This window comes from Saccopteryx bilineata, chromosome 1, assembly GCF_036850765.1.
Source record: "Saccopteryx bilineata isolate mSacBil1 chromosome 1, mSacBil1_pri_phased_curated, whole genome shotgun sequence".
Taxonomy (NCBI): Eukaryota; Metazoa; Chordata; class Mammalia; order Chiroptera; family Emballonuridae; genus Saccopteryx; species Saccopteryx bilineata.
In genome coordinates this window covers 390499754-390511982 of record NC_089490.1, presented here as the reverse complement: position 1 = coordinate 390511982, position 12229 = coordinate 390499754, and the positions used below count along the sequence as shown (strand labels likewise).

General features: G+C 38.8%; 1 protein-coding gene across 1 annotated transcript in view; it reads left to right on the top strand.

Moving 5' to 3' along the window:
- FNBP4 (formin binding protein 4) overlaps nucleotides 1-12229 on the top strand; it is a 43646-nt gene that overhangs the window by 25491 nt on the left and 5926 nt on the right. The window contains exons 10-15 of the mRNA XM_066251526.1: nucleotides 522-626; nucleotides 1500-1633; nucleotides 2623-2810; nucleotides 8607-8914; nucleotides 9042-9186; nucleotides 9608-9957. Of these exons, the coding sequence (XP_066107623.1) occupies nucleotides 522-626; nucleotides 1500-1633; nucleotides 2623-2810; nucleotides 8607-8914; nucleotides 9042-9186; nucleotides 9608-9957 (1230 nt within the window). The remainder of the gene's footprint in view (nucleotides 1-521; nucleotides 627-1499; nucleotides 1634-2622; nucleotides 2811-8606; nucleotides 8915-9041; nucleotides 9187-9607; nucleotides 9958-12229) is intronic.

The following is a 12229-nucleotide window of genomic DNA, read 5'->3' as shown; positions in this document are numbered from 1 at the left end:
ATATATAGGCTGTGTAATATATAGGCAGATACATTTTTCTAGGGTCTCTATAATGAAAAAATTTATTTATTTATTTTATATATTTCTGAAGTGATGAGAAGCAGGAGGGAGGCAGTCAGACTCCCACGTGTGCCCGGCTGGGATCCATCCAGCATGCCCACCAGGGTGCGATGCTCAACCCCTCTGGAGTGTTGCTCCGCTGCAATCGGAGCCATTCTAGTGCCTGAGGTGGAGGCCATGGAGCCATCCTCAGCGCCTGGGCCATCCCTGCTCCAATGGACCCTTGGCTGTGGGAGGGGAAGAGAGAGACAGAGAGGAAGGAGAGGGGGAGGGGTAGAGAAGCATATGGGTGCTTTTCCTGTGTGCCCTGGCCAGGAATCAAACCCTGCACTTCTACATGCTGAGTTGACGCTCTACCACTGAGCCAACTGTCCAGGGTTATAAATGAAAATTTTTTGCTTAATATGGGAAATATTGTTGATTTAATTTTAATTTTAACATTTTTTTTTCCTGCATTACAGTTTCAGATCGGAGAACTAGCAAATACCCTGACAAGTAAATTTGAATTTTTAGGCATTAATAGACAGTCCATCTCCAACTTTCATATGCTGCTCTTACAGACTGAGGTAATTAAGCCATTTTTTTTAGTATAGTCAGTGCTTAAATTAAATGCTGTGTGTGAAGAATCGGCCTTAGGTTTTAATCGTAAATTGGAATGTTTAATCTTGATGCATATTTTGAGCACTAATACAGGAAATAAAAATGTATTAGCCAAAGAAATATAATTACTATTAAGACAAATACTGAGAATATGTATATAACAGTGAAGTGATCCTTACACTTACCACCTTCAGTAGGCATGTATATTTTATTTAACTTATTTAGATAACATTGGTTAATAACACAAATTTTAGGTGTACAACTGAAAAGGCATATATTTTAATAGATTTTTTGTAATAAAAATTTATTCATAAGGATCAGATGGGGCCTTATGATATTAAAATTATTTCATAAGTGTTAAAGCCTTAGATCTCTATTTAAAAAGAAAAGTTCTGAGTCTTGTTTGTAACCTGCATACTATGCAGAATGGTAGGGTGGGATTGGGTAATGAACTCCTATAGGAAGCTAACTGGTTTCCCTATATACTGAATCTTTAATTTTGATTAGTGACATTGCAAACTGAATAGACTGTCTACCCAAACTGAAGATAAAATTACTGGGAAACCAATCTTAGTACAGTCTAAAGGGGAGAACTAAAACTGCTACTCGTTTTCATAGATACTGGAGAATTGGCAGTGTAAAACTGTACTGGAGTCCAGTCTCATTTTTCAGAACTCTGCAGAGCAAACAATTTCTTATGAAATTAAGATGGGATCTTTTTCTCTTTGGTCTACTCCTGCCTCAGTATAACAATACAGTCACATACTAGAAGACTTAGGTCCTTCTTACCTCTGCTTCTGACATAGTCTTTAAAACTTACTGCTGGTTATTCATTCCAGACTCGGATTGCAGACTGGAGGGAAGGGGCTCTTAATGGAAACTACCTTAAACGAAAACTTCAGGATGCAGCAGAACAACTAAAACAGTATGAAATAAACGCCACTCCTAAAGGCTGGTCCTGCCACTGGGACAGGTACGCACTCTTCTCCCCTTTTCACCTTTCACCTTTGACATCTCAGACATGATTTGTGATCACCACCACCTGACAACATGACAGCCTGTCTGGAGACTGAGAGCAGCTGCAGTTAGCGGTGCTGGGCAGGCAGAGCACTGCAAGCACTTTCAGCTTGGGCCAGCGACGCGTTGGAGAAACAAAAAACAATGTTTAAAGTGTTCCATGTAACGGATTTTTTTCCAAGATTGGACAAAGCTGGTTTTACTCTCCAGAGTGTTGCACGGAGTAGGGCGGGCTTGGGGTTAAGCGCATGCGAGAGCTCTGTGCGCTTTACAGGACCTCTGGAAGCAACTACTCCTGATTAACCTCGGCGAAGTTAAGGAAAGCTTCGTGGCTGAAGATGTGAATGAAGAACAAGATTACTATCTTCTGCCAGCAGGTCAGATGAAAACATTTCTTTTTATATTTGGCTTTTCTTGATTTATTTTTTTTCGTTATTTGAAATCTTTGCTCTTTTATTTTTCAGCTCCCAGATCCTCTCCCTCTCTTTAGCTTTCAGTGTGTTTGGTATCAAGAGTATGAAATGTGAATTCCACGATCCAAGAGGGGAAGAGTCAACTTTCGCAAACTTCATTGTTCTCTTCTTTGGAAGGGAAATTAGTGTTCTAGGAAATCGAGTCCCTCCGTTAATGATACTTGAAATCATGTTAAGCATTGGCAAAAAAAAAAGAAAGAAAAAAAATAATGAGAGGTGTTTTCTAAGTCATCTGTTGGAGTGAGAGAGCTGAGGGCTGTTCACAGAGCTGCTGGCAGTGCAAATAGCTTTGAATTATGCTTGGTTCTCCATCCTCAAATGTCAAAGCTCTTTGTTGCCTTTGTGAATAGCAGTCCATTAAGAAGAGGTTCGTCCCTGGGAGAGCAGACTGCTGTCCTGGGACAGGACCAAATGGAAGTGTCTTTGTAGGAGAATGGGTCTTAAAACCTGTGTTTTCTTTCTTGTAATTTAGGGATCATAGACGATATTTCTATGTAAACGAACAGTCGGGCGAATCTCAGTGGGAGTTCCCAGACGGTGAGGAGGAGGAGGAAGGAAGTCAAGCACAAGGAAGCAGAGATGAGACTATTCCTAAACAGACCTTGAAAGACAAAACTGGAACTGACTCAAATTCCGCAGAACCCTCTGAGAATTCCACAGGTGGGACAGTACTCTCTACTGATGGTGGAGAAAAATGATTTTAGAGAAAAGGGCTTGTGTAGTGATCGTAAAAGAAGTAATTTAAATCATAACATAAATTTCTAAGTAAAAAATAGTAGCTTATCCTAAAAACGGAATTCAAAAGTGATACTGAAGAAAACAAAGGCAGAGTCTCTTTGGAAATCAGCATAGTATTGATAAAAAATGAAATGACGAGCCAGTGTATTTTGATTTTTAAAGGTTGTCCTGTTACTGCTCTCTTGTGCTACAGACAGCTGTGGGTTTCCAAAAACAAATGCCAATTAATGCTAAAGAACTACATAGATGAATTGTTAACATGTATATTGATTCGACAACCTCATTTTTCAGCTCTTCTTACAAGAAGGGTGGTGTGTGGTTGTTAGAACTCCTAATCTGAAGAAATGCTAGGAAACTAGGACTAGGCTTATTCTAGAGAAGCAAAATAATTTATCATTGCAAATTGTCAAAAATATTCTTCTATAAAAACAGTCAGAATGGTTCAGCCCGTTTAAAGTACTCTTAAAGCTCTTCAGTATAGTTATATACAATTAGTTCTCACTTAACTCTTTTATGGGTTTCATGACTTGAAGCACAACTATATATATATATATAATGAAACCAGTTTTACCATAGACTAATTGGTATAATAAGACTAAAGTGAGTTAGTTTTTTTTTTTTTCTTTTGGGAGAGAGGAGAGATGAGAAGCGTCAGTTCTTTGTTGTGGCACCTTAATTGCTCATTGATTGCTTTCTAATAGTGCCTTGACTGAGAGGGCTCTAGCCAAGCCAGTGACCTCTTGCTAAAGCTAGCAGCGTTTGGGGTTAAGCTGGTGAGCCCACACTCAAGCTGGCAACCTCAGGGTTTCAAACCTGGCTCCTCAGCATCCCAGGTCCACACACTATCCACTGTGCCACCACCTGGTCAGGCAGTAGTTAAGTTTTTAGGTTATAACAAAATAGTATTTTGAGGACCTGCTGCTCATTATAAAGAGGGTGGGGCTTTCATAGCTCCTCACTTACTCCAAAATTCTGAGAGCTCATTTAAGAGTTATGGCTTACCCCCCCCCCAAAATAAATAGTTAATCTTAAAAAAAAGTTATGGCTTGATTTCCACATTATTGAAGAAGATACACAATTTTTCCCCTCTGAGGTCATCTTGGAAGGACAAAAATGAATAAACATTAGTCAAGACTGATTTGCAACCTTTTCATCTAAAAAACTAACTTTTTATTAAAATGATGGCATTTGACAGCAGGAGTCTGTGAAGTGTAAATATAAATGAGATATGTGTGTGTGTGTGTGTGTGTGTGTGTGTGTGTGTGTGTGTGTGTTTTTTGACGAGATAGGGACAGAAAAAACGACAGGAAGAGAGACGAGAAGCATCAGTCTTTGTTGTGGCACCTTAGTAGTTCATTGATTGCTTTCCCATACGTGCCTTGACTGTGGGGCTCCACTAGAGCAAGTGACCTTGGGCTTCAAGCTAGCAACCTTTGAGCTCAAGCCAGTGAACATGGGGTCATATCTGTGATCCTGTGCTCAAGCCAGCAACCCTGTGCTCAAGCTGGTGAGCCCGAACTCAAGCCGTTGACCTCAGGTTTTGAATCTGGGTCCTCAGCATCCCAGACCGATACTCTATTCCAGGGGTTCCTAAACTTTTTACTCGGGGCCAGTTCACTGTCCCTCAGACCGTTGGAGGGCCGCCACATACAATGCTCCTCTTACCACCAATGAAAGAGGTGCCCCTTCCGGAAGTGCGGTGGGGGGGGGCGGATAAATGGCCTCAGGGGGCCGCATGCAGCCCACAGGCCGTAGTTCTCTTCACTGTGCCACCACCTGTTCAGGCTAAAGAAGCATTTGGAGATAAAAATACAAGGAATTTGTTGGTAAGATAAGAAGTGAAGAGCTGAATTGTTTTGTCCTCTGCTTATCAAAAATGATGCTTTGTACTCTACTGGCTCCCTAATCCCAGTAGAAAAGTTCTGATGATGTACCAAATGAAATAAATGGTCATGATTTTAACTTCTTAGAGTCTTAAGACTCACTTTCAGATCACTTTACATAAAAAGCCACATATGACTGCAGTGATCATTTTAGAACATAGCAAAAGGGTAGTTTTAGTCTACCTTTTCAGAAATACATTTTCTCACGTTACAGGGTTTTTTACTTAACTATTTTCATGATTCTTTTGATTACTTTTTCCATTTTGGTAGCAGTGATATAGTGACGTGCCTAAAAAGTTGGTTTTATTGTTTAGTGAACTCAAGGGGCTTGACGTGGTTTTGGGTAGGTGATTCCACTCCTGGTGAGTGTCTAAAGTCCCTTTGTTATATGTTCCAAAGCTGGATAGTCTAGAATTACCAACTCTAAGTGGTCTGTGATCCCCTTAGAGTTAAGTATTGTTATATCCTCTCTTTGTTGATGACACACCCAGTTGGTCCTATCTGGTAAAGGGAAGACCTTCCAGACATTCCTATCTGATTAAAATAAAACTAGTTATGCTGTAGGAAAAAGCCACTGGTAAACCAGTTTATATTCTTCAGCCTCTTTATTGAGAACCACTAAATCCATGATAAACTTGTAAGTAAAATCCAAATTTGGGATTTAAAAGCAATACCGGTCACTATTTTAAGCCTGTAATGAAACTTTATAATATGTGGTCTCTGTCAGTTTAGCAGTTGTTAAAATCATCTTTTAAAAAAGAAAAATTACTACACTGTGAGGAGCCAACGAAGTTCCAACAGTTCTGTTTATTTTTAACCCTTGTTTATTGTTCAGAGCTTGAATTTAAGTCTCTAAAGATGAGTGATATTTCAAGATAACTCAGTATGTCTGTCTTATTGGGCTTGTGTCACTTAGTTAAATATAGCTGCTTTTCAAAAAAGTCTCTGTGGGACTTATTATTTATATAATAACTTCTTGCTTTAAATTGCTAAACTGGCCTCTTGGCTCAAAATACTAAGCAGAATTTTCTCTTTGGGGGGAAAACAAAGGAAGCCTGCTCATACATAGAAATAAAGATGCCCAGGAAAGACATGTTCTTGAAGAATTCAAAATTTGTGTCCCCACAGTATTCTCCCTTTAAGGTTGTATTTTTTAGATTGTTAGCATATAATAAAAGCTTTGTATTCTGTATTAATCTCTCCTTGGGATTCAGGCTTAACATGGTCTCTTAAATGGCAAAATATACCAACTGGGTTACATTTAGAAGTGAAGAAAAGCATCATGTAATATGACATCCTTGGACATTCAAACTAGGATTTCTTCAAGTTCTTTGAATTTAAGATGAAGGAGATAATTATGAATAAGACACAGCTTTTATATTTTGAGTAAACAGTTTTGGATTCCAGTATTAACTCTAAAAGTGCTCATTCCTTATTTGCTGCTAAATTTATCAAGTCTAGTTTATCTCATAGTTACACAAACTTTAACTCTGATTCACTTTGTTGGAGGTTATAAACCATATTATTAATTTTGAACCTGTTTCCTTGAGTTCTTTGCATAGCAGCGTATCACCATTGTAACTATTGGCATTGTGTCATGCTTCTAGATGAGAAACCTGCCAGCACATAAAATTTGACATTTTTATTTACCCACCATATGTGGTTGGTATATTAGAAGGACGTTTATTAAGATACTAAAATTCAAGGTTTTATTACCTAAGTTCTAATGTAATCTTGATATATATATATACTATTACATAATGTAGTAGACTGCTTGTCCATGCCAAGACTAATAGTTATAGTGTAAATTCATATTAGATACAAGTTTAATGACTCATTTGAAATCTTTAGCTAGAAAACTGCATTTCTGTTTTCTGGTGGATTTTTTAGTCCTCTTTTCCTTAGGGGAGTAAACAACTCAACGTAGAGTTACCATGTGAATCAGGTTCTTAAAGTCACTTTCATAATGTGTCATTTTTTTGTTCCATGGAAAGTAAAGCTATTTTAAAAGCCAAATGGTTCATGGTCACTTTGGTTTTTACCTTGTTAAGTGCCAATGTGGTGTATTTTGAGCAAAGTAAGGTAAAATGCCTTATCCTTGTCGCAGAGCTTTTTATAATACAGCTCTTATCTAATTCACCACTTCTGACCATGAAATTTAACAGGTGACTGCATCTGGATCTCTACTCCGTGAGAAGTGAGATTTATTTGAGATTCTAAAGCTTTGGGCTCCTGATATTTCACCAGGAAATCTTGGTAAAACAGTACTAAATTGGTAGTCATATCTGGCCACTAAGAGTTGTATGATCTTGGACAAGTTACATTCCTCCTGGTTTCATGACCTTTAAAATGGGAGGGTTGAACTAGATGATTTCTCATGTTTCTTCTACTCCTAAATTCTATGATTTTTAGGGAGAAAATCCCCTTCAGCATTCCTGGGATTTATATCTAATATTCCCATATATTGTGAAACTTCCCTATTGATGATAAAGAGGGATGGGGAAGGCTACAAGTAAGTATATCCTATTTTCTCTAATACTTAAGGCTTTTCCCAGCAGAGAAAGGACAGTAATTAACTGGATTTTGCAGAACTAGAGGAAAGCTGATCCTACAGCTTGTCAGCTGTAATTTAACTCAGACTTAAGCAATTTTAAATCCTCTGCATCTTCAAACACCTCTTATGTGTGCCTTAGTTACCATTTACCTTGACGATTTCTAAATTTTCCTTACATCATCACAAAAATAAAATCCTCCCTGATTTGTGTTGCTGTGAGTTAGCAAATGAATGTAATTCACGCAAAAGTGTGAAGGAATGAGAGGTTTGTTAATAGCACCTTGCAAATGGATTTTTAAAATATAGTAACCCAGATTAATTAACGGATAGAGTTTCTGTGTTTTGAATGGGTAGTTCTCTGGGTCATCTCAATTGTTTGCCTCACTGAAAACTCATGGGATCAGTATTGCAAATGCACATCACTCTTGAAAGTCAAAAGGCCCCAGAGTGTTGCCCTCTAGTTGTGTATTTTGAAACCAAGTGTAAGTTCAGATGACTGGATTTCTCATTGGGTTGATGTGATGTGCTTCACTTACTTGTTCATAAATCTGGATCCAAAAAACAAAATTAGAATTTTTTTATTATTATTTTTTTTAGATTTTATTGATTTTTTGCCTTGGCCTGATAGCTCGATTGGTTAGAGTGCCATGTGGAAGTGCAGAGTTGCCGGTTTGATCTCTGGTCAGGGCACAGACAGGAATGTATCTGTTCCTCCCTCCCTTTCTCGCACTCTCTTCCTCTCACTCTCTTTCCCCTCCCTTCCTCTCACTAAAATCAATCAATAAATTTAAAAATAATTACTGATTTTTAAAGAAAGACAGGAACATGGATCTGTTTCTGTATGTGCCCTACCAGGGAACAAACTGGCAAAAAAAAGATTATATTGATTTTAGAGAGAAGGAGGGAGAGAGAGAGCAAGCAAGGTTGTAATTGCTTCACTTGAGTTGTTGACTGCTTCTTGTGTGTGCCTAAACTAGGCAAGCCCGAGGTTTCAAACCTGCGCCTTCAGCACTCCAGGTCGATGCTCTAGCCACTGCGCCACCACAGGTCAGGCATAAGACCAGTATTTCATAGCTGGGGTCACTACTAACTATGAGGCTCATGAATTTATTTTTCTGTGAAAATCAGTTTTTAACTTGAGTTACTCAGTATTTCAGTGCTGTCAATGTAGAATAGATCTGTGGGTCGGATTTTGTCACACTAGTCAGTTGCGCCTTTCTGTAAATATAAGCCATGGAGTTTTTGTCTTGTTTTTTCCCTGACTCCTATTTGGTTTTTTAGGTTCTCTTTGTAAAGACTCCTTTTCTGGTCAAGTTTCTTCTTCATCACTCATGCCGCTTACTCCATTTTGGACCCTCCTTCAGTCAAATGTGCCTGTGCTTCAACCTCCATTACCTTTGGAAATGCCACCACCTCCACCTCCACCCCCAGAGTCCCCTCCTCCGCCCCCCCCTCCCCCTCCTCCCGTGGAAGATGGTGAGATCCAGGAGGTAGAGATGGAGGATGAGGGAAGCGAGGAGCCTCCTGCCCCAGGAACAGAGGAGGATACTCCACTGAAACCTACACAAACTACGGTTGTAACTAGCCAGGTGAGAAATGTCATTTGGCATCCTGAAGAGTTTGGGGGGACTAGGGCATAATTGACATCATGGTTTTTTTTAGAGGAGGATGTTTACCAGGACCTTTAGCCACTGAATAGAATGTTTTGTGTTTCAGAGTTCAGTTGATTCTACCACCACCAGTTCTCCTTCCACTAAAGCGATAAAGAGAAAAGCCACAGAAGTTAGTACTGCAGTAGTTCAGAGATCAGCTACCATTGGTAGTTCTCCAGTCCTCTACAGCCAATCAGCTATACCTACAGGTAAGCATTGTGATTAAAATGTTTTCCTCAATGTATTATATCTTTGTTTTTAAAATTAGATGTCACAAAGAAATATTAAAGGTTTTTTATTGCTAAGACTATTTAGATGTGTTTCTTCTCACTTACTGAACACTTCAGTTACTATTAACAGTTTAGCATGGTTACTGTCATTTGGTTTAGCATGGTTACTTCCAGATGGTTTTTTGTCATTTACCTAACATTGGTGATTTTGATGTTCAAGTACCTTAGTGCTAAAGTATTCAGAGATCAGTATTTTGCTACCAGAAAATGTGGCTGTATTTTTTGAGGAAAAGGTATATATGAATCATTTTGTAGGTGATGTACAGATTCCTCATTTTCTTTTTCTTTCTTTTCCTTATTTTTGGCATTGTCATAAAGTTTCACTTTGTTTTCTGGGTAGGTCACCAGGTGACAGGAACTGGACAACAGTCTGCAGGGATTGCACACCAGGCAATATCAGTTAGCCATCCAACAACAGGAATGGGTCATCAGGCCAGAGGAATGAGCCTACCGTCAAATTACCTCGGACTGGCATCAACTTCTGCAATTATGAGTTATGCTGAATGTTCTGTCCAAATGGCAGTGACTGCTCCCACATTACAGCCAGTCCAAGCTCGAGGTGCTGTGCCTGCCCCTGCTGTTACAGAACCTCCACCACCACCACCCCCTCCTCCTCCTCGTCCACCAACACCACCACCAGCTCCCAAAGTGCCACCGCCTGAGAAGACAAAGAAGGGAAAGAAAGATAAGGTAGTGTAGATTTCCCTTTACCTTTTTTTTTAAGTGAAAGGAGAGAGAATGGACAGACTCCCACATGCACCCCCATCTGGGGCTGATGCTTGAATCAACCTAGCTATTCTCAATGCCCAGCGCCGACACTCAAACCATCCGAGCCACTGGCTGCGGGAGGGCAGAAGGGAGAGAAGGGGCAGAGGAAGGGGAAGAGAAGCAGATGGTCACTTCTTGTGTGAGCCCAGACTGGAGATAAAACCCAGGTTGTCCCATGCTGGGCCGACACTATCCATTGAGCCAATTGGCCGGGACCTAATTTTTTATTTAAAAAGATTTCTTAATATTAAGGTGATATTTGTATAAAAGTAACCATTTTAAAGTATACTATTCTGTAACATTTAGTACATTTATACTGTTCAACCAGCACCCCTCACTAGTCACATAACATTTCATCACCTCAGCAGAAAACCTTGTACCAGTTAAGCAGTCATTCCCCATCACCTTCCTAACCCTCCTTAACCCAGCCTCTGGGAACCACTAACCTGCTTTCTTTCTCTGTGGATTTACCCATTCTGGAATTATGAATGTGTGAACTTCTATGTCTGGTTTCCTTTACTTATTATTAGCACAATGTTTTTGAGGTTTATCCATGTTGTAGCATGTATCAGTATTTCATTCCTTTTTATAGCTGAGTAATAGTTCATTATTTATGTATACCACAAATTGTTTATCCATTCATCTATTGATGGATATTTGTATTATTTTACCGTTTTTGGTTATTATGGGTAGTATACATATATGCATGTGAGTACATGCTCATTGAGTACCTGTTTTCTTTTGAGTATGTAGGAGTAAAATTGCTGGGTCATAGGATAATTCTGCTTAATTTTTTAAGGAACTGCTAGTTTTTCCACAGTGGCCCATTTTATATTACCACCAGCAATTTAGGAGCGTTCCAGTATCTCCAAATGCACACTTGTGATTTTCCATTTAAAACAACAACAACAAAACTATTAGCCCTGGTTGGATAGCTCGATTGGTTAAGCATTGTCCTGAGCACAGAGATTGCCAGTTTAATCCCAGTCAGGGCACATACAGGAATAGATTGATGTTCCTGTCTCTCTCTCACTCGCTTCCTCTCTCTAAAATCAGTAAAAATAATAATAAATACATAATTATACCAATCCTAGTGGCTATGAAGTGGCATCTTATGGTTTTGATTTCTATTTCTGTAGTGAATTAATCATATTATGCATCTTACCATTTGCTTGTTGACCATTTGTATATCTTTGGAGAAATGTCTAAGTCTTTTGTTTAGTTTTTAATTGTATTGTTTGCCTTTTGTTATTGAATTATAAGAGTTCCGGATATGTTATATGTACAAATGCCTTATAACATATGATCTGCAAATATTTTATCCCAATTTTTGGATTTTCTTTTTATTTGGATAGTGTCCATTGGTACGCAAAAAATTTTAATTTTGATAAATTTACTGTTTTTTGTTTGCTTGTGCTTTTTGTGTCATTTTAAAGAATTCATTGCCAGATCCAAGGTCATGAAATTTGCCTTTTGTTTTCTTCTAAGAGTTGTATAGTGTTAGCACTTAGACTTGGGTTGTTTACCCATTTTTAGTAAATTTTTGTTTATGGTATCCAGTTTTATTATCTTGAATGTGGATATTCTTTTGTCTCTGCACCATTTGTTGAAAAGACCATTCTTTCTCCATTGAATAGAAAACGCTGTCTAAAATCAATTCACCATGAATATATGGGATTATTTCTGGACTTTCAATTTTATTCCATTGGTCTATATGCCAGTACCACAATGTTTTGATGATTGCTATAGCTTTGTAGTATATTTTGAAATTGAGACATACTTTTTAAAGTATTGACTGTTCAGGCCCCCTTACTCTGTTCTAGACCCTTCTTCAGTCCAGTGTGCCTGTGCTTCAATCTCTATTACCTTTGGACATGTCACTGCCCTCACCTCCACTCTTATAATTTTATATGAATTTCAAGTTTATTGGGGGAGGTTGGTTTTTTGTTTTTTTTTACAGAGAGAGATGGGAGTCATAACTCATAGTTGCTTCAGTTTAGTTGTTCGTTGGTTGCTTCTCATATGTGCCTTGATGTAGGAGGGGGGAATGGAGGGGCTCAAGTCAGCCACCATGGGATCCACGCTCAAGCTGGTGACCTCAGGGTTTTGAACCTGGGACCTCAGCATCACAGATTGATACACTATCCACTGTGCCACCACTAGTCAATCAGTCTTGTTTTTCTTTTTTAATTGA